The following is a 22,574-nucleotide window of genomic DNA, read 5'->3' on the forward strand; positions in this document are numbered from 1 at the left end:
TATATATTTTTGTTTTCAGTCCAAAGACTTCTAATTCACATGCAAGAGGAATTCAAACACTTAAAATGTTTCCAATATTTTTGTGAACTCTTTTTAATGTAATTTTAAAATTTTAAATAATTTTACTTTTAGAAAAGTTGCAAAAATATAATATAGAGAGTTCCTATGTATCCTTTACCCAATTTTCCTAACGTTAACATTAGTTATAACCATAGTATAATGATCAAAGTGGAGAAGTTAACATTACTATAATATAAATTTTAATCAAAATTTATAATATTTATATTTCAATGAATTGTGTACTATGTTTTTACAATGATAATCAGTTCAATATATGTGACATACAGCCTTGTGATCACAGGAAATTAAAAAATATTACAAGTAATTAATATACATATTTTTGTTGTAGAGAAGATATAATATAAAAGACTTGCAAGCATTAAGTATGTTCTGTTAGGCTGAGCTGTTCTTTGGATGAAATGGTATGGAAGAAGTGAAAACAAGGGTGAATGGGGAGATAACATCTGGGTGGGAGTCTAAGGGAGGCTTCTGAGGGAGCTGGGAATGTTCTGTGCTCAGTGGTGGTCACACAGGTGACCAAAATTCGTGATGCTCTGCATTTGGGACTTGGATACCTTTCTGTATATATATTACCTTCAGTAAAAAGTATAGTATTTTAAAAAGTGAGAAATTTACCGACAAAAAGTCACTTTTCTTTCACAGTTCTTAAAAAATATACAGTGAGTAGTGAATCCTAATGTTATTTAAGTTCCCTTGAATATACCTAAAAGGAGAGTGTTACAGTTTTATTTAAAAGTAATATTTGCTGTTCATTGGATCCTTTGGAACAATTTAAATTTATGATGAAAAAATCTTGATAACTAAAAGGATACATTGTTTTCCAAAATTTGTATTGGGAGTACAAAGTGAAAAAGTTTGGAGACGACTAATATTGGATATCTGTAGGCGGATGAGTTGTTCTTCTTATCTTCTACTTCAGTATTTCAAATTCCTTAATGATAAGCATCATTGAGGGTACTTTTAAAATATATATATTCATGGATCTTAAAGTATATAACATATGTTATTATATTATATATTATTATATATAATATAGTAATGTAAAATATAAAAGGTATATTTAAAAAGCACCTTCTAGGTGCTTAATCTTTCTAGGTAAATATATACGTAGAAAGCTGTTTATTTTAGAAGCAATGAGGTGATTTAAATCTGAGAAGTTTGGAAATTACTGCTGTAGGCTAAATTAGTGTTACAGTGTGGTCTCTGAACCATCTGTACCAAAATCACCTGGGGTACATGTTTAAAATGCAGAATCTTAGACTTCATACCAGGATTTTGAGAGCTGAGACCCTGGAACATCCGTTTTTTGAAAAGAAACTATATAGGTGATTCTTATGTACACTAAAATTTGAGGCCGTCTGCTCTACATGTGAAGAAGACGATGTGTAAGAAAGAAATGATGATAATACCTAGATTTGGCAAAGCAACCTTTGGTTTTAGGAAATCATAGTAAAATTTTTGAACTGAGGAACAGCTAGAATTCATTTTTAATGGTTACAGCAAAGATTCTTAGATGATTTTTAAGTAGTGCAACAAACCACAGACTCATGAATCCAGTCAAGGCTAAATGAAGTGCCTGTTGGTAATTTGCTTGATTCCACTCCCTGATAGGTAGCAATTATTGCCCTAATTTTAAGGTGATCATTTCCTTGACAAAGTGATAGATTTGGGATATAATACTATCCTCAGTAACTGCTCTAAAACTGAGCTATGAACTCTGTAGCATGTGATGACACAGAAAAAGCTCTGAGTCATAGCTTACTGAAACGGAGATGCTTTTATGAATTTTAGGTCGTATGAACTAACCCGGAAGGACCGACTGTACAAAAATATCATTCGAATGCAGCATACACATGGATTCAAGGCTTTTCACATCCTCCCTCAGACCTTCCTGCTGCCGGCTGAGTACGCGGAATTCTGTAGTAAGTGCTTGACTCCTGATGCCCCATCCTCAGCAACTGAACTTGGGGAAGGTTTACTCCAGGGGCTGCCTCAAGTCCGGAACCAATCAGGGCTTTTCAAATCCTTTAAGAAGTTTTTTCTTTAGTAAAACAGCTGCAGAGGTAACTTCAAAATCATTTTTATTCTGAATGTGTGCTTGTATGTTTGCTCTTGGTAAGCTTGCCAGTAACATTTATGTAAGGAGACATTGGTGTCACATCAGTGTGCTCCTGTCTAATACAGAAAGTCTCTTCTTCATTGACAACAGTTAGTGCCCAGGTAAGGATGTGTATACTTCTGCATGTGAACTACGTATGCACCCTTTTTGGTGTCTCTTTTCCTGTTGCCATTTAAGGAATATTCCTGTCACCTCGATTTCTGAACTTGTGTGATATATGTTCTTTGGGCTACAAGTATCACAAATCTTTCGGTGTTAGAGTTTGGAGGTACCAGTCAGCCACATTCTCTCTTCTTGGTGTTCAGATTAATTAAAAACTACACATGGGAGCCAAATAGGCATGTGAATGTCAGCTGTATTGCTGGTAAAGCTAGATGGGGACACAAGGCCTGCATCCAAGTCTCAATGAGCTTTTTATTTCTTTTGTCTTGATGTGAGCTTACCTCCGCAGGTCCAAGCAGAGGAGATGGGCTATTTCCCCAGGCTTTCAGACCCTGCCTCAATAGGCTTAGTGCACAGAAGAGGCATGTGTACAGAGAAGGTGTGAGGCAGGCCTTTTGTGAGAGTCTAAATAGGAATAATAATAATAATAGCTAACGCTTAATGAACATTCCTTTCTATTAGGCCCTCTCCAAGGGACGCCTTTATTCTGAGGTAGGGACTGTTCTTCCCAGTTTTACAGATGAGGAAACTAAGGTCCAGAGAGGCTAATGCACCTGGAGTATTGCCTGATAGGCACTTAATAAATGTTCAGTAATATTTCCTATTTGGGTTATGTTGAGATGTATTGTTTCATAATAAAAGTGAAAAATTATGTAATTAACCAACATGATAGCATAAACATTTAAAAGTTGAAAGCATTCCTGTTATGAACTCCTGCTGGTGAATTCCTAATGAGAAATTAAAGTCCAGGATGATTCCCTATTAAACACTAAAGGAATATGAAGTTGAAAATTCTCTTTCTCCTCTCTGCTCTTATTCTATGGTTCTTCCCCACCCTTTGGAGGCAGGTTGAGGGCTGGAGATGTTCATTCAGAAGACTGCATCGAGTTAGAGTTCCTCCATCCATTCATGTCTGATGTGTCTTTCAGTACAATTGCTTCTTCATCATACTGTTCAAACTCTTACGTGTTCTACTTTTTAACAAAAATATATTCAAAAGGCTGATAGAATACATAGAATTAGCACAACTGCATCCTAGAACCACCATATTAGCTCCAGGGCAGTTTTTATAGACAAATGATGTTCTTCAGTCTCAAAACAAATCACTCATTGCCGTTACCACCCAAATACCACAGCAGGGACTTACTGTGCGGTGGAGGAGGGACCAGGGAAGACATGATAGTAGAGAGGAATCTTCTTGATTTCAATCCTGCCAGGATGCTAGTCATTCTTTGCCAGTTGTCCAGAGTCCATGATCTCCAAACTTATATCCACTGTTGAGAGATCAGCCTCAGAAAGTTGTGTTTCTGAGTTTACACATTAGGGGAGAAGCCTGCCTCTTCCTACCACTTCCTCTTTCAAAGAGACATTCCTCTTCTTCATAAAGTCTGTTTTAAGTTCTCTTTTCTTTTGCTATCCACCTAGCATAACTTGGAAATTCCCCTTTCTCCATGACTCTTGTGTTCTGACCCTCCAGGGCTTGCCTGAGTGTGGGCAGTAGGAGATTTCTGAGAAGGAAAGAGATGTGAACAGGCTGGCCTCTAGGAAAATAACTGTGAAATGAATTGGAGGGAGTAGGGGAAGAAACACAGTGGTTACTTTGAAGGTTACTGCCATAATGCAGGTAAGAAGTGCGGGTGGACTGAGCTAGGGAGCTGGAATGAAAGGAGGAGTGGAGAGAAGGGAAGAATAAACACGATTTACTAACTGACTGCAAGTAGGGAGGTGGGGGTCAAAGATCTGCAAAGCTGTGAGTCTGAGAAACTGGAAGGATCATTAAGTCTAACTGGGGAGTATAGCCAGGAATGAGAAGGAAGAGTGTTGAAGGGCCAGAGGATGTCACATTTTGGACTGGTGTGGATTTGATGGGCCTGCAAGCTTCCATGTAGTGATATTTTGTAGGCAGTTGTAAGGGCAGTTTTGAGTTCTGGCCAGAGGTGTAGATTTTGGAAGTTGCAGATATGGAGGTGGATGTAATTAGCAGGGGAGAGGAAAGAGAAAGAGAGGAAGCACAGAGAAATCAGAGGGGAGAGAGAACTCAAAGACATGAGCAAGGGAATGAAGTCCCAGAGGAAGCGGGAGGATTCCCTTAAGAGCCCAAGTAGAAGGGTGAGCTTTGGGAAGGAGGTGGGCACATCTCTCCCCTAAAGGGAGGGAAGGCAGAAGGCTAAGTGATGACCCAGATACAATTTTAGATGGAGAGGAAAGCAGGTCAGTGAGTTTATGTTACAGATTCCCAGCCTTCTGGGTGAGGAGGGTGATGAGGACACGTACCAGGAATGAGGGGCCCAGGGCTGGGCCAGGGAGTTTGAGAGGGGCAGAGAGGCATGGGAATAGCCTGCGAAGGGCCTTTGAAAGGGTCCTGATAAAGACCAGACATGAGGATTGCCTGAAGACACTACTGATACCAGCAAAGGTGGAGCTCGTGAATTTGTAGCTTTTAGTTCTAATAAGAGAAAACCTGAAATCCATCTCTGTAGAGATCTAGTCCAGAGACCAGCCACTGCCTTAAGAGGTGTGAAAGCCTGGATGCTACCAAACTGGTGCCAGTAATTTGGGTGTGAGGCTCGGAATACACAGACAGATCTTGCTAGACTCCTTGTGCCACTGTTGCTGGTTGCAGTATGTAGTGGAATTGGAGGTCTGTGACCCTGAAGAACCTGAGTCTCTTGCCAGCTCCAGCCACTTATATCCCTCCTCCCCCCAACCCTGACCCCCTGCAGTGGACAGCTTTCTAAGCAGGAAGAAGGAAACAAGAAGGAAGATAGGGTGGTGCCAATACCAGAAAAGAAGAACTTTGTCCCCAAACCCCAGCAGATTTCTGTTTACATCTAATTGGCCAGAATTTTGTCCTCTGGCCATCTTTGTTGCAAGAGAGAAATAATTCTAAGGAATAAGCAAAACTTTGATGTCAGCCGGTTAATAGCAGATGACTGGATTTCAAAGCAATCAGTAAATTTATAGGATCATAATACTAGAATTAAGAGAGATCTCAGGAGTTCAGGCTAAACCCCTCATTTTGAAGATGAGACTGGATAAGTTAAGCAGATTGCCCATGGTAAAAACCAGAATTAGAACTCAGATCATTATACTCCTAATTCAGTGCTCTTTCCATTAGATTGGACAAGCTGCCACCACAGGACCTGGAAGGCACAAGAAAGAATTACGGACATCTTCATCATCCTAACAGGCTACTGAGCTCTTTGCCCTGCCTCTACCTCTAGTTTTTCTTGCTTCCTACCCACATTTTTAGAACCTATGAAAGAAATCAGTCCTTGTGCTGCAGTATAACAAATCAAGGAGAAAAGCCTAGCATCAAAGACAAATTTCTGATACTTAGAATTTCAAGATCATGATAAAAGTGAAACACCAGAAGAAGCAGAAACTTCTGATAAAGCTAGCTCACAAAGTAGGATTTATTAAATGTGTTAGATGGCAAAAGTTGCATTTAGCCAGATTTTCCCTGTTCTAAAAATGAGCATTTTCTGTATCTGCTTGTCACTGCAGACAGGTCTGGCCATTTTCTCTGGCCTTCCTGGAGCACCTGCACTTCCTCTTTGTGAGCTCAGTGTGTCTGTAATTACTTGCTCAGTGTCTACCTTTCTGCTAGTCTGATCTCCGTGAGGGCAGGGAGTGTCTCGTTCACTACTACGTGCCCCACACTAGCAAGCTGCTTGACACGGGTTAGGTACTTAGAATATTGAATGAATGAAGTTTTAAAATTGTTGAATTTTTTTTTGTTTTCTTTTATTATCCATAGCATCTTTTGTGCTCAGTCTGTCATACTCTTAGAATTTGGAGAAAATGGAAAAATATATAAAGTGTATACGTATACATATATTCAATGGCTTCACTTCGTAGAGATTTAATTTGTCTTACATAACTGTCAATATGCCATCTATAGCAGGATTTTAAAATTATGTAAATTTTATTTTTTGAAAGGTAGTATAGTCCCATGGTACAAAAACAAAACAAAACAATAATCAGTGAAAAGCTTTTCTCCTCTTTCCCTCAGTCATCCAGAGGTGATCATGTTACTAGTATATTTACATATCCTTCTAGAGATATTCTCTCTACTTGTATAACTTGAGTGTGTCTGTGAACAGATGGGAGCGTACAATACACATTTCCCTGAACTTTACTTTTTTTTTTTCACTCAACAGCCTGTCTTTGAACTCATTCCCTCTCTGTTCATGAATAGTGTGTCTCATTTTGTGTGTCTGCTTACTATTCCGTTATGTAGGGCAAGTGTCTGCAAACTACAACCCTGTGTCAGATCCAGTCCTCTGCTTTTTTATGTATATCCCATGGGCTAAAAATGGTTTTTACATTTTTAAATGGTTGAACAAAAATCCAGAGAAGAATAAAATTTTCATGGCATGTGGAAATCATACAAATTTCCGTGCCCATAAATCAAGTTTTTGAGGGGCACAGCCGTGTCCCTTCATTTACATATTGTTTATGGTATCTTTCAAGCTACCACGGCAGAGTCGAATAGTTACAACAGAGATTGCATGGCATGCAAAGCCTAAGCTATTTATTATCTGGCTTTTTACCAAAAAAAAGTTTCCCGCCCCCTCATATAGGTACAATATAGTGTATTAATTAATTTATGGATGCCTTTTGCTGTTACAATGCAGCATTGAATAATCTTATACAAAGAACCTTCCACATGTATGTAAGTAGGATTAGAGAGTACATTTCCAGAAGTGCAGTTGCTCACAGAGTTTTAAATCCTGTGTGGTACATCACATTTTTTCTAATTCTGTTAGGCTGCATCAAGGGAAAAAGCTGGGAAGGATGGGGGGGAGATCTTCTTTTTCTCCTAGAGAACGGTTTGTGGCACTGACCAAGTCAGGTTCCTGCAGTGAGGCCTTGGAGAGACAGTTTGGCTCCAATCAGAAGGAGAGTCCCTTGTCCCTGTTTCTCTCCCATGTCCTCTGACCTTCCCTAAGTGGAGGGTGGAGCCATCTGTGAGCCTCTGGGCTCCTTGTGTGGGTTGTGTGGTTTCTCTTTCTATGATCCAAAGGAATTTGAAGTGTAACCCTGAATCTGGGAAAGGAACAAGAGTAAAGGGCACCTTTTAACTACATGCAAATTATTGTCCTACCTTTCCACTCACACATTGTTTGATTTAAGGCAATTTTTTCTTACAACCTTAGAGAAATTGCTTAAGGAAAATTATCATATTAGGGGATCTGACTTTTGACTCGCATTGTCACTGTCTGCAGTGTGAGCCTCTGGAGGTTCTTCAGTTAATAGAGGCTAGAATCTCAAAAGATTCATGGAGGTTGTTTGTGTCAGCAAGAGACTAATACCCAGATATTTGCCCTACTGTGTTTTTATTCTCTCATTCAAGAGGGGAAATGGTGGAAGAAATACATTATATAATTTTGCTTTCTCTTCCTTCCTCCTCTTTCCTCTGTCTTTGTCTTTCTCTCTCTCTTTCTGTTTTCATTTTTTAGTACAGAAATACAGGTTATTTTAGCTGCTGTCCTCCACTTAGAAATTTGGAAAATTCTTTGGGTACCTGCCTAGATAACTGTTGTTGAAGTTTGAGGTAATAAACTCATGCCCTTTCTCTCTCTTTTTTTCTTTCTCCTTTTTTCTCTCTCAATGTTTTGAGCAGATTCATATTCAAAGGACCGGGGACCTTGGATAGTAAAACCAGTGGCCTCTTCTAGAGGGCGAGGCGTCTACCTGATCAACAATGTAAGTATGCAGCGGGCGGCATAGGGCTTCTCTCTGTGTTAGTTCTTCCCTGCTTCACCCTTTGTCTTAGCTTCTAAATCTGCATTCAGAAGTGTGATTTGAGGGTAGGTATGAGTCTACTGTTCACCTTACTGGCAGTAACCTCCTCCCATGCCATTCTATGTTATTCTATGGCTAATAAATCACTTGATCAAATTTTGGGGGAGGGCAGCCTTTGGTATCAGCAGAAAAGAGGTATTTTTTCTGCTTTCAGTGTTCTGTCTTGTTAATTACTTAACACTGAGCATTAAGTGGTAGCACACATATTTCGTTCCTGTTGTGAGCAGACACATGACTCAAGGTCATCAAGGAAGTTGACCTTAATTGGGAATGGCATCCTTGCTGCTGTGTCTGCTCCTTCCACTCTTCTTTCTTCTTCTTCCTCCTCATCCTCTTCTTTTTTCAGCAGTCATCAGTATGACTTCTTGATTCTTTGCAAAATCCTCATTCAAGTTGTTTTTCAGTTGAATACATATACAGAGTAAAAAAAAATAAAATCCCAACCCCAGTCTCACTCGCTAGACTTAAAACAGTGGATAGTAACCTAGTGTAGCTGATTGATGTTTCTTCTTTTCTCAGCTTCACATTTTATTTCATAATTCTCAGTTTGATATTTTCTGCACTCATATCATCTCCTATCCCCCCTTCACATTCCTTCACATTCCTTTTCTAAGTTTGATTACTTTTTATTTTCATATGTAAAGGTTTATAATTTTATACTCTTCAGTAATTATAATTCAGTTTCTCTGTTTTATTTGCAAGTTAAATAAAAATTTAAACTCAATAGAAACTTTACAGATGGGAATTCTGAAATTGAACCAGTGTTTCAGTCTGGGTCTTTTTTCATTTTTCTTCTTTGACATTCAGTTGTCCCTTTAAACATAGAAGCTAGTGTTTTTCTTTAGTTCAGGGAAAATCACCCATTTTTGGTCTCTGGAACTCCTTTTTGAAACACTCTTGGTCTTTTCTTCATGTCAACTTCTCTCTCATTTTAAATTCTCTGTCTTTTCCCATCTTTATCTTCTGAATCACCAGTTTGAGCTTTATCCATTTTGTTATTCTGGCTATCAGAATTTATAGAAGCTCTTATTTTCTGATTTGCCTTTTTATTTATTTTTTGGTACCAGCCTGTTGTTGCTTGATGGATGCCATTTGCCTGCTGGTTTTTCTGAGGAAATGAATTGAAAGCTTTTTAAAGTTCTCTTCTGTTTCATGAGTTTTCTTGGGATCATCTTTTCTCTTCCACGTTTGGGTTTTCTCACTCTCCATGACCTTAGGTGTTGAGTCATCCCTGTGAACAAAAGACCTGACTGACTGAAATTGACAGCTGGCCTGGGTTCCTCTAGTGCTGTGTGGGACTGATTCCCTGATAGCTTCTCCCGGGACAGGAGACTGGCTGTGAGCTTTGTGCGAGGGCACAGCATGTTGACCGTCAGGCCGCACCTTAGGTGTTAGTGAGGAGCACGCCTCTGCCTTCCCTGTTGCCAAAACAGGGCAGGCCTCATTGTGAGTGTAGAGGAAGACTTTGGTGACTTCCCTTTGGGGCAGCGCTGCCTTTCTTCTCTTTCCCTCTTTGTGCCTTGTAGGAATACAGTGGCTTCAAGTTCCACTCTTCTGTCAGATCCCTGCACGTAAGCAAGGTGTCCTGGAGTCATCCTTAGGTTGTGTCCGGAGGGAGGAGCTTTGGTTGTTGGAGAAGGCCCACCGGCCTCACCATTTTGCATGCTGTTTGTTTATTAATTATCTTCTTGTCCCCTGGCTCACTCCTGCTCCTCGTGTTCGTTCATTGCCAGCTTAGAACTCCTCAGAGACCTCCTTGGGAAGACCGCTCTCAGCTCTGATATTTTGGGCTGGGGCTTCCTCTGCTCTGTTTTCTTAACCTGTTCCCATCTACTGTCTATTGTTCAGGGTTTCCTTAAACCTCTGGTCTTTTGTTGGCTCCTTTAACTGTTTTCTAGCCTTGTTATCATTTCATTCTTTTTTTTGGTGGGGGGGAGTAATTAGGTTTGTTTGTTTGTTTGTTTGTTTATTTTTAGAGGCAGTACTGGGGATTGAACCCAGGACCCTGTGCATACCAGGCATGTGCTCTACCACTTGAGCTATACCTTCTCCCCATTTAATTCTTTTAAAGTATCTTCTCTGTCCTAGCAGTGGGACCCGGAAAAGGTAGAGTAGGGGTAGATGTGTCATATATGGGGTCATGTGGTCTGAGCTATTTCTTGTATGTGCAGAAATGAACTTTCTGAGGGGTCTTTCACATTGGAAAATCCTTAAATTCAGTCTGGACTAAAAACTGTGCAGTAAACACTGATCGCCAGATCTTTTGTGCAGAAGAAACCCAGGATCTGGTTATGATACAGTAACCACCCCAGGCCCAGGCTGCAAGTCCCGTTACCTGGCCCTGCATCACTCTGGAGACCTCTTACCCTGGCTCTCTTGGGACAGGAGGCCTCGGTCACATGCCTGTGTTCTGACCTTGGCCTGAAGGCTCCTGTCCAACAGCTTTTCCTTCAGCTCCATGCCAGGAGCGCCAGTGTTGTTTGAGTCTCATAGATGACACTCGTTTGGGTTTGGATTTTAGCTGCCAAATGGAATTGCTATTGAAAGTCAACTGTGGTGCAAGTTTGCTTTTTATTTTCTTAGACATGAGTCAAAAAGAATAGGATCATTCCCAGCTCATCTGGGACTTTTTTTTTCTCTTGGAACGCTCTTTTGCCCCAGTGATTTGTTATTTTAAAACCAACATCATAAAGAATAGAAAAGTTAAACTTCCCTTGGTGGGGCTGAGAACCCCGTGCCCCAACTCTTCCCTGGATGCTGTGTCTCATAAAGGGGGTGACAAGTCTTGAGAGAATGCGTTTGGCAGGCCCTCCTTCTCCCTCCCACCTCTCCCTGGGCTGACTCCCTCGAGACCCCCTGCATAGATCAAAGTACTTGGCAGGACCCTCTGCCTGCCCCCTCCCCCTCAGCAAAGCTTTGGAATGAGTCTGAATCTTTGAGGTATTTGGTGGAGGTGCCAGACAGGAGCCTGGGAGGATGCCAGCAGGCACCAGGGAGCTGGCACCACGCGGACATAATGGGAAAATACTCCCATTTCACTCCCAAACTGGAATTTTATCACCTTTTACCCAGACCTACAAACCATGTAGTTAATACTCTTCTCTCTCTCCTTACACACAAGGCCTAACCAGCCCCTCTTTTCCATACCTGGATCCTTTCCCATGGAATATGTGACCCATTAGCCAACGGGATGAAGTAACTCTTTCCAAGGCTGCTGCCTGCTTTCCTTTTAGATTTGGAGGAGGGAGAGGGAGTGCTCAGGCGGAGGGTCTGAGCAGAGCTGACACGAGTGGGTAAGGGGGGTGCTGGGGACAGGGGCGGAGTTAGGTGTGAGGACCAAATAAAAACATCTTTCCCTGTCTTCCTGCTGGAATGAGAAGGGCCTCTTATTAAAAATTCCTTGTAACCTTTTGGAAAATATCTGCAAATAGCAACTTGTACCATTACGAGGACAGGATGAAGGATAGAAAAAGCCTGACTTTTATGTACTACTGAGGAGAGGAGCGTGAGCCCCTACGGTTGGAAGCGTCTTGGCTGATTGGCGAACGTGTTCTCTTAATGATGCGCTCTTTAACTCTGGAAATACAGCATAAAGGACAGAGTTGTGTTTGCTCCAGCTCCTTCAGTAACCATGACTAAATGCCATATTTTCCCAATTTAGTGTATTCAAATTGAGGGGAAAGATCTGGTGTTTTCTGATTAAGGTATGAATTTGATTAGGAAAATCAAATTCAGTCATCCTTGTCTCACACATCTTCCATGGTGAATAGAATATTAATCTTTTCTCTGAGATTTTGAACTATTAGGAGAGTGTTTAGGGCACTGCCTCTGCTCACTCCTGTATTCGGGAAGATAATTTTGTGCAGCCCTCCTATTTCTGTTTGTCTCTATGTTATCTTACGTGCTTTCCAGTTTTTCTCACTGTTCAACAAATAATTAAGGGAGTTCCTGTTGCGTGCTAGGTGCTCCCACCCCTTAAAACCTTTTGAAGAAGAGGGTTCGTCTCCTAATTCTTTTGTATCTTCATTATAACCCAGTGTGCTGTTCTGAGCAGGATGGCACGTGACCCGCCGTGATGAATGCTGTCGAGTTATGGACCTTAGTAAACAGAACCACATAGATACTCTTGAGTTTGCAATAATAATAACGTATTTGTTGAGCGTTTACTGTGTGCCTACCACTGCACCTTCCAAATATAATCTCATTTAGTCTTTATAAGAACCCTAAGAGGTAGATACTATTCTTTCCTTAGTAAGTGAAGATTTCAACTCAGGTCTTGCTGATTCTAGAGCCTGCATTCTTAACCACTGCACCATTCTACCATACAATAACTTAACAGATATCATGAGCTTTAATCTTAACGTCAAATTAGAAAAAATGGGTTTCCAGCTTTCCCAGCAATTCAGATTCTTGCTTTAGCATACTTTGGAGGGCAATTTGAGCTTAGAACTGACATCATTTAAAATGAGTTAATTTGGAATGATTGAAAAGGAAACAGGCTTGAAGATATCAAAAAGGTTTTATGAGTTGCTCATCATTATTACAGTATGCAAAAAAACTGAACCCAAATCGTTCTCTTCTTCTGTGAGCTTACAATTTAATTCCTAAGCAGATAGAAATGAGAGGTAAAGACCACTGAACACATATTAAAGTTACCTAAATAATGTAAGAGATTATGTTATGCAAAACTCAAAGGACAAATGTATTTGATGAGAAAAGGAAGGGAGGACACGGGCGTGGACATTAGGTGTGTCATGGATTGAAGGTCATTAACAGTGGATTCTCTGGATCCCAGGACAATTGGGTGGTCTCTTGTAGCCTGTAGGTGTTACTCAGTAGAGAAAGAGCTGCAGTTGTTTGATTTTAGGTTTGGAACACCGCCTGCAGCTTGCTGCTGTGTACTGTGATTGCATCAGTTCTTACAGACTAAGCTGACTCAAAATAGAAATAGTATGTGTAAGAAACTGATCGAGAAATGTAAGGGAGTCAGGAGATGGTGTGGGTGACCAGGTCCATGAGTGTGAATCAGTAGTGACGTTGTGGTGTCCACATGATGCATAGAGATGGCATGTGAAACTCGTGTTGTGGGTTTGAGATAGCAGCAGTGGGAAATGAGAGGGGAGTCTCATTATCTTGACTCTGGAATTGCTCATCATGATTGTGTATGATGTTATGGGTCACAAAATTATCCTTATTTTATGATAACTGTAGTACTTGGGATAGCAAATGCATTATTATAAAGGCAAACTTTTGAATTTGGGGTCCATTTTTTAGATCAGAACTTCGGAGAAAGCTGTGAATATTGCTTAAGAATTACACTTCTAGGGCAGACTGCCTGGGTTCAAACGCTACTCTGTCACTTATTAGCTGTGTGCCTTTGAGCAGATTCCTAACCCTCTCTGATTCTTCCCTCGTCTGTCATATTGGACAGTGATATACCTACCTTGTGGGGTTGAACGAGGATGAAATGAAATAATACTTGTGAAGGATTAGAACAGCACTTGGCATATAGCAAATGTTTGGTATTAATTGATACAATTTTTTTTCCTGCAAATGTTGATAGTTATTTCTGTTGCTGCTACTGTAGTTATTGTCATCACGGTTATCATTGTGGCCATTTCCTCTTTGCAGTCCTTTTGTCCTATATGGATTATGGTGATTGACAGCTGATTTTTCTGTCTTTATCTCACTTAGAGATATTCTGTTCCAGATATTTTCATTTTACTGTTTACTTAATCAAGAATCCACAATAATATCGTGCTTCCCACCATGTTCAGTCTAGATTCCTCTTGCCAGAGGTTCAGATCCTTTGCCAGTGGGATATTCCCTCCTCATTGTCTAACCAGACTTTTCATTATTTCCCAGGTCAGTCTTTTAGCCCCAGGTCAGTGAATCTGGCCACTCTCTTTTCTCCTGGACTTTGCACCTGCTGTCTTTCCATGCCGGCCTCCTTGCCTTTCCCCTTGTGCATGATAGCTTTCAGCACTCCCTCCTGAACCTCCTCTTCCAGGACAAGCCTTCCATGACTGGTCCCACCACACTGGTCTGCACTTCATTCTGCAACCTCACGTCTTGTATTTGTAGGGATGCTGCTTTGTGTTCTTTTAGATGATATATTTTGCTGTCCCTCTACCTAAATGTCACACTCTTGGGATTAGAGGTTAGGCTCTGTGAGGGCAGGGATTGTATCTCTTCATGACTGTATCCTCGGTGCCTTCTACAGTATCCAGCAATACTCATCATTACTTATTGTGTAGACAACTCTTTTTGCATTCAAAAAAATCTTCAAGAGATCTAGTTCGGTCTTTGCATTCAATGGCATAGAAAGCACTATTGAGTGAATCAGTGAAACATCCGTCCCATTTCACAGGGGAGATGTCAGGATCCATTGTGGAAAGATCTGTAAGTTCTTTGAGCAACTTGATGAAAGCCTTCATGTAAAAATAATGGTAATAGCAGAGAGGGTATAGCTTAGAGGTAGAGTGCACGCTTAGCAGTGTGCACAAAGTCCTGGTTCAATCCCCAGTACCTCCATTAAAAAGATAAGTAAGTAAGTAAATAAATAAATAAGTAATAAACCTAATCTCCACCCTCCACAAAAGAATAGAATAATGGCAGTATTTTAAAATTTCCAACATGCTTTACATTGGGAGGAAGTAAGTTTCTTTGTTAACTGAAGTTCAATTGATTTACACTGTTGTGTGATTCAGTTATACATTTTTATGTATATATGTATCTTTTCTTTTCCATTATAGGTTACTGCAAGATATTGAATGTAGTTCCCTGTGCTCTACAGTAGGAGTTTGTTGTTTATTTTATATATAGTAGTTTGTATCTGCTAATCCCAAACTCTTAATTTATCCCCTCCTCTTCCACTTTGGTAACCATAAGTTTGTTTTCTATGTCTGTGAGTCTCTTTCTGTTTTGTAAATAAATTCATTTGTATCTTTTTTTTTCCTCTTAGATTCCACATATAAGTGATATCATAATATTTGTCTTTGTCTGACTTACTTCACTTAGTATGGTAATCTCTAGGTCCATTTGTGTTGCTGCAGATGGCATTATTCTATTCTTTTTATGGCTGAATAGTATTCCATTGTGTATATATTTATATATATAAATACATATACCACATCTTCTTTTTCCAGCCATCTGTTGATGGACATTTAGGTTGCTTCCTTGTCTTGGCTATTGTAAGTAGTGCTACTGTGAACATTGGGGTTCATGTATCTTTTTGAATTAAGAGTTTTCTCTGGGTGTATGGCCAGGAGTGAGATTGCTGGATCATATGGTAACTCTGTTTTTAGGTTTTTAAGGAATCTTCATACTGTTTTCCATAGTGGCTGCACCAAATTACATTCCCACCAACAATGCAGGAGAGTTCCCTTGAGAAAGCAAGTTTTTATTTATTTTTTAAGTAGCTTTTATTTTCTGGGCGTGTAAATACTTAATATCATGTATATAAATCTTTGAAGCTGTTTAGGCTCTATTTATTATGTGAGAGGGGCTGTGTAAGTTTCTTTTTTCCCTATTATAACTGGATACCCACGGTGTTTATGAAAGTGGTGTGTTATATGACCAATTACTATGTGGAGAGTTGAAGGAAAGCTTTTCTTACAGTTAGTTTTCCACATTATTGTTTCTAAAAGGTTAAGAACTTTGCTTCCTTATTATAAGTGAAGATTCCTTTGCATTTCTACCCTTTCACTTTTTTCTCTTTACTCAATAGCCAAACCAGATTTCTCTGGAGGAGAACATCCTGGTCTCCCGTTACATTAACAACCCCCTGCTCATAGACGGTGAGTTGTCATTAGGTCCTTCACTGGATGGGGCCTGATCTTACTGAATTTTTCTTTTTTTAAACATTTTTATAGTCTTCTCTAGTAAGTCTTAATTAAGCTAGTGTGAAATTCTTGGCGACTGTGACTCCAGAGATAAGGCTGGTTCCTTACCTAGATCATAGGATTATTTTGAAGATGATCAAAAAGAGAGTGCTTTATAGGTTATATGATAATAAATGTGCATGCAAGCTGTACTATATATATATATATTCTCTCTCTTGTTAGGTATGTATATATGTATAGTAGAATTATTGTTTATCCTCAGAAGGCAAGGTGTGTAGGCAGTTTTTGTTATGTTGCCCTGTCCATTCTGTAACAGAAAACAAATGAACTCAGTGTTCCTGTACACCTAAACTTTTTTTCTAGATTTCAAGTTTGACGTGCGCCTCTATGTGCTTGTGACGTCCTATGACCCTCTCGTCATCTACCTCTATGAGGAAGGGCTGGCTAGGTAAGAGGCCTGTGCCCGGGGTGTTACTAGAGTGGGCCCTTCAGTGGTATGTCAAGATCAGGTTGTTTTTTCTGTCGTGTTCAACTCAGGAGAATAGAGGGTCTCCAGATGGGCTTCAGATGCAGAAATACAGTCTTAACTATTTTACAACCTCACCTGCATATCCACACATATGAACAAGCACGTGTCTGTAAACACACACCTTTTGCAGCCAGGATCCAGGATCACGTTGTATTTTCATGAAACGGAAATTGATGTGAAGATGCTGGGACTGCTGTTTTTCACAAATGACCTAGAAAAGGAGGAAAAAAATCCCCACTTGTATACCAGTTATATACCAGATATTTATCTGAATGCCCACAACAAGCTTAAAGTTGATACATTTTTGCACTTGAGGAAACTGAGGCTTAACGAGAGTTAAGGGAACTTGAAGTCACTTTTCTGAGATCTTCCAGCTGACTGATGATAGTGGGGTGGGAATTTGAACTCCTGGATCTGACACCAGAGCTGAAGACTTGAGCTGTTTCATGTCCTCTTGTATTTAGGGTGGAGGAGAGTTAGCTGCTCTTTTTTTTCACCTACAAGTCTGTAATATATTTTACAGTGGTTATAGATATTATTCTGTTTTTCTTGAGGTACTGTTTAGGCTTTAAGGTAGTGTGACTTACAAAATTAAGTTCCAGTTATAATAATTTGAAGTTTCATTTCCCATATCCACAGGATTTTACTGGTGACAGTATTTTCATAGACCCTTTAAATTGTTTAAAATGAGTACATGTGCTTGTGTTCTTTTCCTCTACAAAACTAATGTATATATATGTATATGTACACATATACATACATATATCTATTCCCCTCACAAAACCAATATATAATATATATATATTTTACCAAGTAGCTTGTTCTGAAGCTCCTTTTATGCATAGTCTCCTTATAGAGCATAGCAGTTTAGCAGGTGGTTTGCATCTGTAAAAAGCATGGTCTGTATGTTTCTTTTAGAAAACGTACTTCAGAGATGGGAAATACCATTGATAAAAGAAGGCTACCTATTTAATTATAGGTGCTTTGACACATATTACTGTACTCTGACAACTGTTATTTTAGAGTTGTATTTTAATTATTTCATATACTCAAATTTTTTTATACGTCCTGTGACTAGAGTCAGGTGAGAATGTCAACCAGATACTAGTTGGTTGAGCCATGTCTTGCCTTCACCTCTAGGTGGCAGTGACAGCATTTCTAAGCCCTGTCATAGTCTTAGCTAAGATTTATGATTTTGAACCCCGGGAACTCTGAAGGCCGCTGAAGCTCCCAAGATTTGGTCTCTGGTTCTTTGAAAGTTGAGGAGGGGGAAAACTAAAACAGTTTTTAAAACTAAAACCTCAGTTTGAGGTAAACTGGGCACAAACTGACTATGAATTCGAGTCAGATCTTCATAGGACAGAAGTTTTCTAGTATTTTTAGACACATGTACTCTCATATTTTGAAGTATAGGGATAAGAGCTGGGTCCTCATATTGTCTACAACAAAAAGAAGGTGAACTATACCCCTTACTTGTGCCCAGGTATCTAAGGTGCTGAGGATCCTCCATCTTGTAATTTAGGGCACCTGCACACTCCCTCCTGTGCATCACCAGCTTCTTTGCCCTCCTCCCTCCACTCATCCTCATCCAGCTTGTCTCCTGTACCCTTCTTGGGAACTGAGCATGTCCCGCCGTAGATTGGACTTCTTGAGTACGGAAAAGACCTCAAGGTTATGCTCGTGATTTCTCAAGAATATCACAGCAGTACGCTCTGCATATTATTCCGAAGGCATTTCACCCACAGTGTTAATAGCCCTCTCTATTGGTAACATTTGGCATAGTTTTAAAACCTCAATGGTTCGGATGCAAGATGAGAGCAATACCAATATTTATTATAGGATTTACTACAGACGTGCAAGTGCTTTGGCTATTGGCTGTGTGTTGGAAGTCAGAACGCACTGAACTGAGTAACTCTGTTCTCTTGCCTCCAACAGGAACTTAGTATACACATGAATAAAAAGATGGATGCTGTTTCTCAGAATAACTTGGAAAACAACTTTTTACAAACTCGGGCCAAATGGAACCCCAAAATATGAATTTTCAGGGTTTTGGCTCATTTTACCTAAAAATATAGGTGAATATAAAAGCTTTACAAAAGGACAGTACACGATGACAGGGTAGTAGCCGGGCCTGTGAGGGTGTGTCGCTCTGCACAGTAACTTCCATGTGCCTTCATTTCTGTGTCTTAAGCACTGTGCATCTTGGCATCCATCTGCTTCTTTTTAATCCTTAGAATCCTCTCAACTGTGTCATTACATTCAATAGTCTACAGCATCCCCAGATCTGCAGCCGCTAGTAATCTTGTGTCACGTGGGTTTTATATAGACATTGCTGGAGATAATCAGTTCGGGATGAGATCACTAGACCGTTTTACTTTGAGGCTCGACAAGGAAAACCATAATCTTTGCTAAAGAGACAGAACTGGCAGCAGCGTAATTGGTTTCCTTATTTAGAAAAGAACGGTCTTATCCCACATCACTTCTGTTTGGGGCCTCAAAATTCATGCTCAGGTGACAGAAAGATTAAGTTCTTTTCACAGGACAGTTCTGTGAGATGAAAATTTTGTGTAAATTCTTTAACCTTCCTGTATTTACTAAAGAGGCCCTGCCTAGTTTCTTTCTAAACTAATAATTTCATTTTTTCTTGTTGTTTTATTATTATAGGAAGTAGAAAAAGTCTCATTATTTTCTTGTGGGCAACATGTTGATACGTTTTAAAAAATTGTCTTAGTGGTATTTGAGTCCAGCATCTTGCCCCTTCCTACTTTTGTTTCACGAGTGCGTTGCTGTTTTTGTGCCAGCAGGGGGCACTCAAGTTTCCAGAGAGGGGTGCTGTTCTCTACCAAAATGGTGTAGGTTCTTTTTCCTGTCAGAGGTGGAATCCAAAAAGACTTTGTCCTGGATTTTACAGTTTTAGGTGGATCCAGTATGTGGTCTAAATGATTTGATGAGGCCCTTTTTGAGACAAAGCGAATACCCAAATTTTCACTGAAACAGGAAAAATAAAAAGTTGAAAAAAAATTAAACAAAATTGAGTTGAAAACCAAATGTGTTGTCAGAGACACAAAGATAGGTAGCACTAGCAACCTGGGGGAGATGAAAGTGCTGGTCCCCTGGCCCGGGGAGCTCCACCCACGTGGTGGAGGTGGGAGGAGGGACAGTGAGAAGGCCCCGGTCGGGACTGCCTCTCTTCTGCCTCAGCCATATTATTCAGTGGAAATTCAGAAAAGATCCCAAAGCATTTGTAATGCCTCTCCCTTCCTCCCCACCCCCAGTTCCTTCTTCAGTAGCCTTCCTTGCTAATTAACACTGGCTCCGCAGGGATATTTACCTTTTCTCTGCTGGATTCCTGTGGTTTTGAAAGAATTCAGGTACTTGCCGGTTGCCAAGGAATTCAGATTACCTCACAGGCTGCACACTGTCCAGAATCTGCCACAGCAGCAAGAGGGGGAAGAGACACCAAGAAGGGGGAGAAAACCCTCTCCAGTGCTCATTGTCACCCTCCCTGGCAGGCCCTGGCTGTTTGTGAAGTTTGAGTCATTTCTGGCTCAGAAGACCAGGGGATCAGGCTGGTAATCCCCTCCCAGACGGCCCCGTGGGGCGCTGCCCAGTCACTGCAGCACTTTGGCAGTCTCCCGGCCGCAGCTGGCTGACAGCAGATCAGAGAGCTCTTGGGCCTCTTGTTCTCTTCCATGGGATTTTTCTGGGTCAGGCCAGGATGAAACCCAGTGGCTCCTGGCAAGGCTGCCTGAGGTGCTGTCTCTTCATCCTCCAGGCCTTTTTGGCTCTGAGTGGCTACACCTGCTGAAAGATAACTCATGGGCCACAGCCAGGGTCTCCTCAGAGCTGGCCTCTCTTTACTTTGTACGTTTGTAGTGAATGTTTGTTGGAATATGTAGCTATCAAAGCGAGGTGTGGGGTGCAGTTTGACTGTCCTACATCTAGACTCTCTATGACTCTGACAGAGATTCTCAGGAGAACAAAGTCATTTTCAAATGGGGGAAGAGAGTTGAAAAGATCCCACTAAGTTGGCACTTTCCTTCCCGGCTGAGTTCCATATTGGTAAAGTTCTGAACAAGCAATGCAGGTGTAATTTCAGTTAATGCTTATCAGGTGCCTACTCTATGTCTAACATCAAGAGCCTTCCTTCACATAGACACTCAAGAGTTTTAGACAGATATTCCATCGTCTTGATTCTCATTGAGAACCATTAGAAAGCAAAAAGGAAATGCAGCTTTTGATTTAAGAATTTATTGTCAGAATAAAGATAATTCATATATGTTTCAATGTGGCAAAAAAAGAAATGGGGATATAGTTCTCTATTCATCAGTAGGTTGTGAACTGATACCCAGGGTTTCAGATTTGACAAAGAAAGTAGAGCCCCCTTCTCTTCCTCCCTTCCTCCCTCCCTCCTTTTATCCCTCCCTTCCTTCCTTCTTTCCTTTTGGCTTAAAGATCAAAGTGATGAAATTCTTTCATGAGAGCTTTTCCTAAATCGTTATTTCATTAAGAGGAGTGTCAAGACTCAATTCATCAATAAATTTCAGCATGTGTTAGGAGAAGTAACTGCAAACTTGGTCCTGGGCGACCTAGTAGAGAATTACCTCTTTTAAGTTGTTTCTAATAAAGAAATTGTTGAAGCTTTCAGACCTAAATAGGATGAAATTTGGTGTGTGAAGATCTAAATCAAGAGTCACAAACTTAAATGCTCACAAGAACATTCACTAAAGAAATTGTCCAGGTGGAGACTGGAGAACCAGAGATCACATGTCCTACCTAAAGGGCATTTACTATTCAGAAGCAGCAAGTCACTGATATGTGGTAGTGCTGTGATCTGAATATGTCTCCCCCAATTCATATGTTGAAATCCCAACCCCAAAGGTGATGATACTAGGAGGTGGGAACTTTGGGAGGTGATTAGGTCATGAGGGTGGCACCCTCTTGAATGTGATTAGTGCCCTTTTATAAAAGAGGGCCCGGAGGGATTCCTCACCCCTCCACTCCATTAGGACACAGCAGGAAGGTCCTGTCTGTCTGCTTGATTCTTAATGTTGGACTTCCAGCCTCCAGAACTGTGAGACATAAATTTCTGTTGTTTATAAGCTGCACAGTAGGTGGTATTTTGTTACAGCAACCTGAATGGACTGAGGCAGGTGGTGTTGCCAGATCTTCTGGTTTTTTAAGGGAGGCTGAAAAATCTAGATTTTTTTATTGAGAAATTTACCCTTGTTTTTAGGCTTTTAATTTTGAAACCATTTCAAAGTTACAGAAAAGCTGTAAAAATGGTAAGAAGAACTGCCTTTTACCTTTCATCTAGAGATCACATTCAAATTTTGCTAACTGTTCTAATAATGGGTTTTTTTTTTAATTTTCACTTTTTGTTTATATTGAATTGGGATGTAAACAAGATCCATGCAGATTGGTTAACATGTTTTTTAAGTGTTTTCTAATTTATAGATTCACCCTCCATCTCTCTTTGTTTTTCCTTTTTTGTTGTTGTTGTTATTGTTGTTATAGAATCCAATCATTTTTCCTGAAGAATCTGTTACAGACTGTGTTGTGGAGTTCATCTCCATAATGCTAACATGCTCTGTTGTTCTATTTCATGTACATTGGTAATTGTCATATTCAGGTTTGGTGTTTTCTCAGACTACTTTATTGGTGGTGATGTATTCTGCCAATAGAAGATACATAATTTCCAATTTCCTGTCTCGTTATAATAGCAATTGAAAATCACTAATTAGATGCATTAATTCATTAGAGGTTACAGAAGGCAATATACTAGTTCTATCATTTTTTTCTTCAATCATTAGTGTAAATACTTCTATAAAGAGAAACTTATCTTCAACTCTTTGGTTGCCCTAAGAAATAATGTTCTTTAGAACAGAAGGCTCCAAACCTAGGGTCATATATTTAGTTGTTGAGTCTCTTTAGTCTCCTTTGCTTTGAAACATTTACTCAGTCTTTCATTGACTTTCATCACTGCAGCAATTTTGAAGATTTAGGCCAGTCATTTTGTGGCCCTTAA

The 22,574-nt window shown here is 40.1% G+C and overlaps 1 protein-coding gene across 17 annotated transcripts in view; it reads left to right on the forward strand.

Annotated features, from left to right (window-relative positions):
- TTLL5 (tubulin tyrosine ligase like 5) overlaps positions 1–22,574 on the forward strand; it is a 254,847-nt gene that overhangs the window by 18,553 nt on the left and 213,720 nt on the right. For all 17 annotated transcript variants that reach the window (XM_032482399.1, XM_032482401.1, XM_032482408.1 and 14 more), the window contains exons 6-9: positions 1,873–2,003; positions 7,992–8,074; positions 15,903–15,972; positions 16,381–16,465. In XM_032482399.1, the coding sequence (XP_032338290.1) occupies positions 1,873–2,003; positions 7,992–8,074; positions 15,903–15,972; positions 16,381–16,465 (369 nt within the window). The remainder of the gene's footprint in view (positions 1–1,872; positions 2,004–7,991; positions 8,075–15,902; positions 15,973–16,380; positions 16,466–22,574) is intronic.

The sequence above is a fragment of the Camelus ferus genome, chromosome 6 (assembly GCF_009834535.1).
Source record: "Camelus ferus isolate YT-003-E chromosome 6, BCGSAC_Cfer_1.0, whole genome shotgun sequence".
NCBI classification, from domain to species: Eukaryota; Metazoa; Chordata; class Mammalia; order Artiodactyla; family Camelidae; genus Camelus; species Camelus ferus.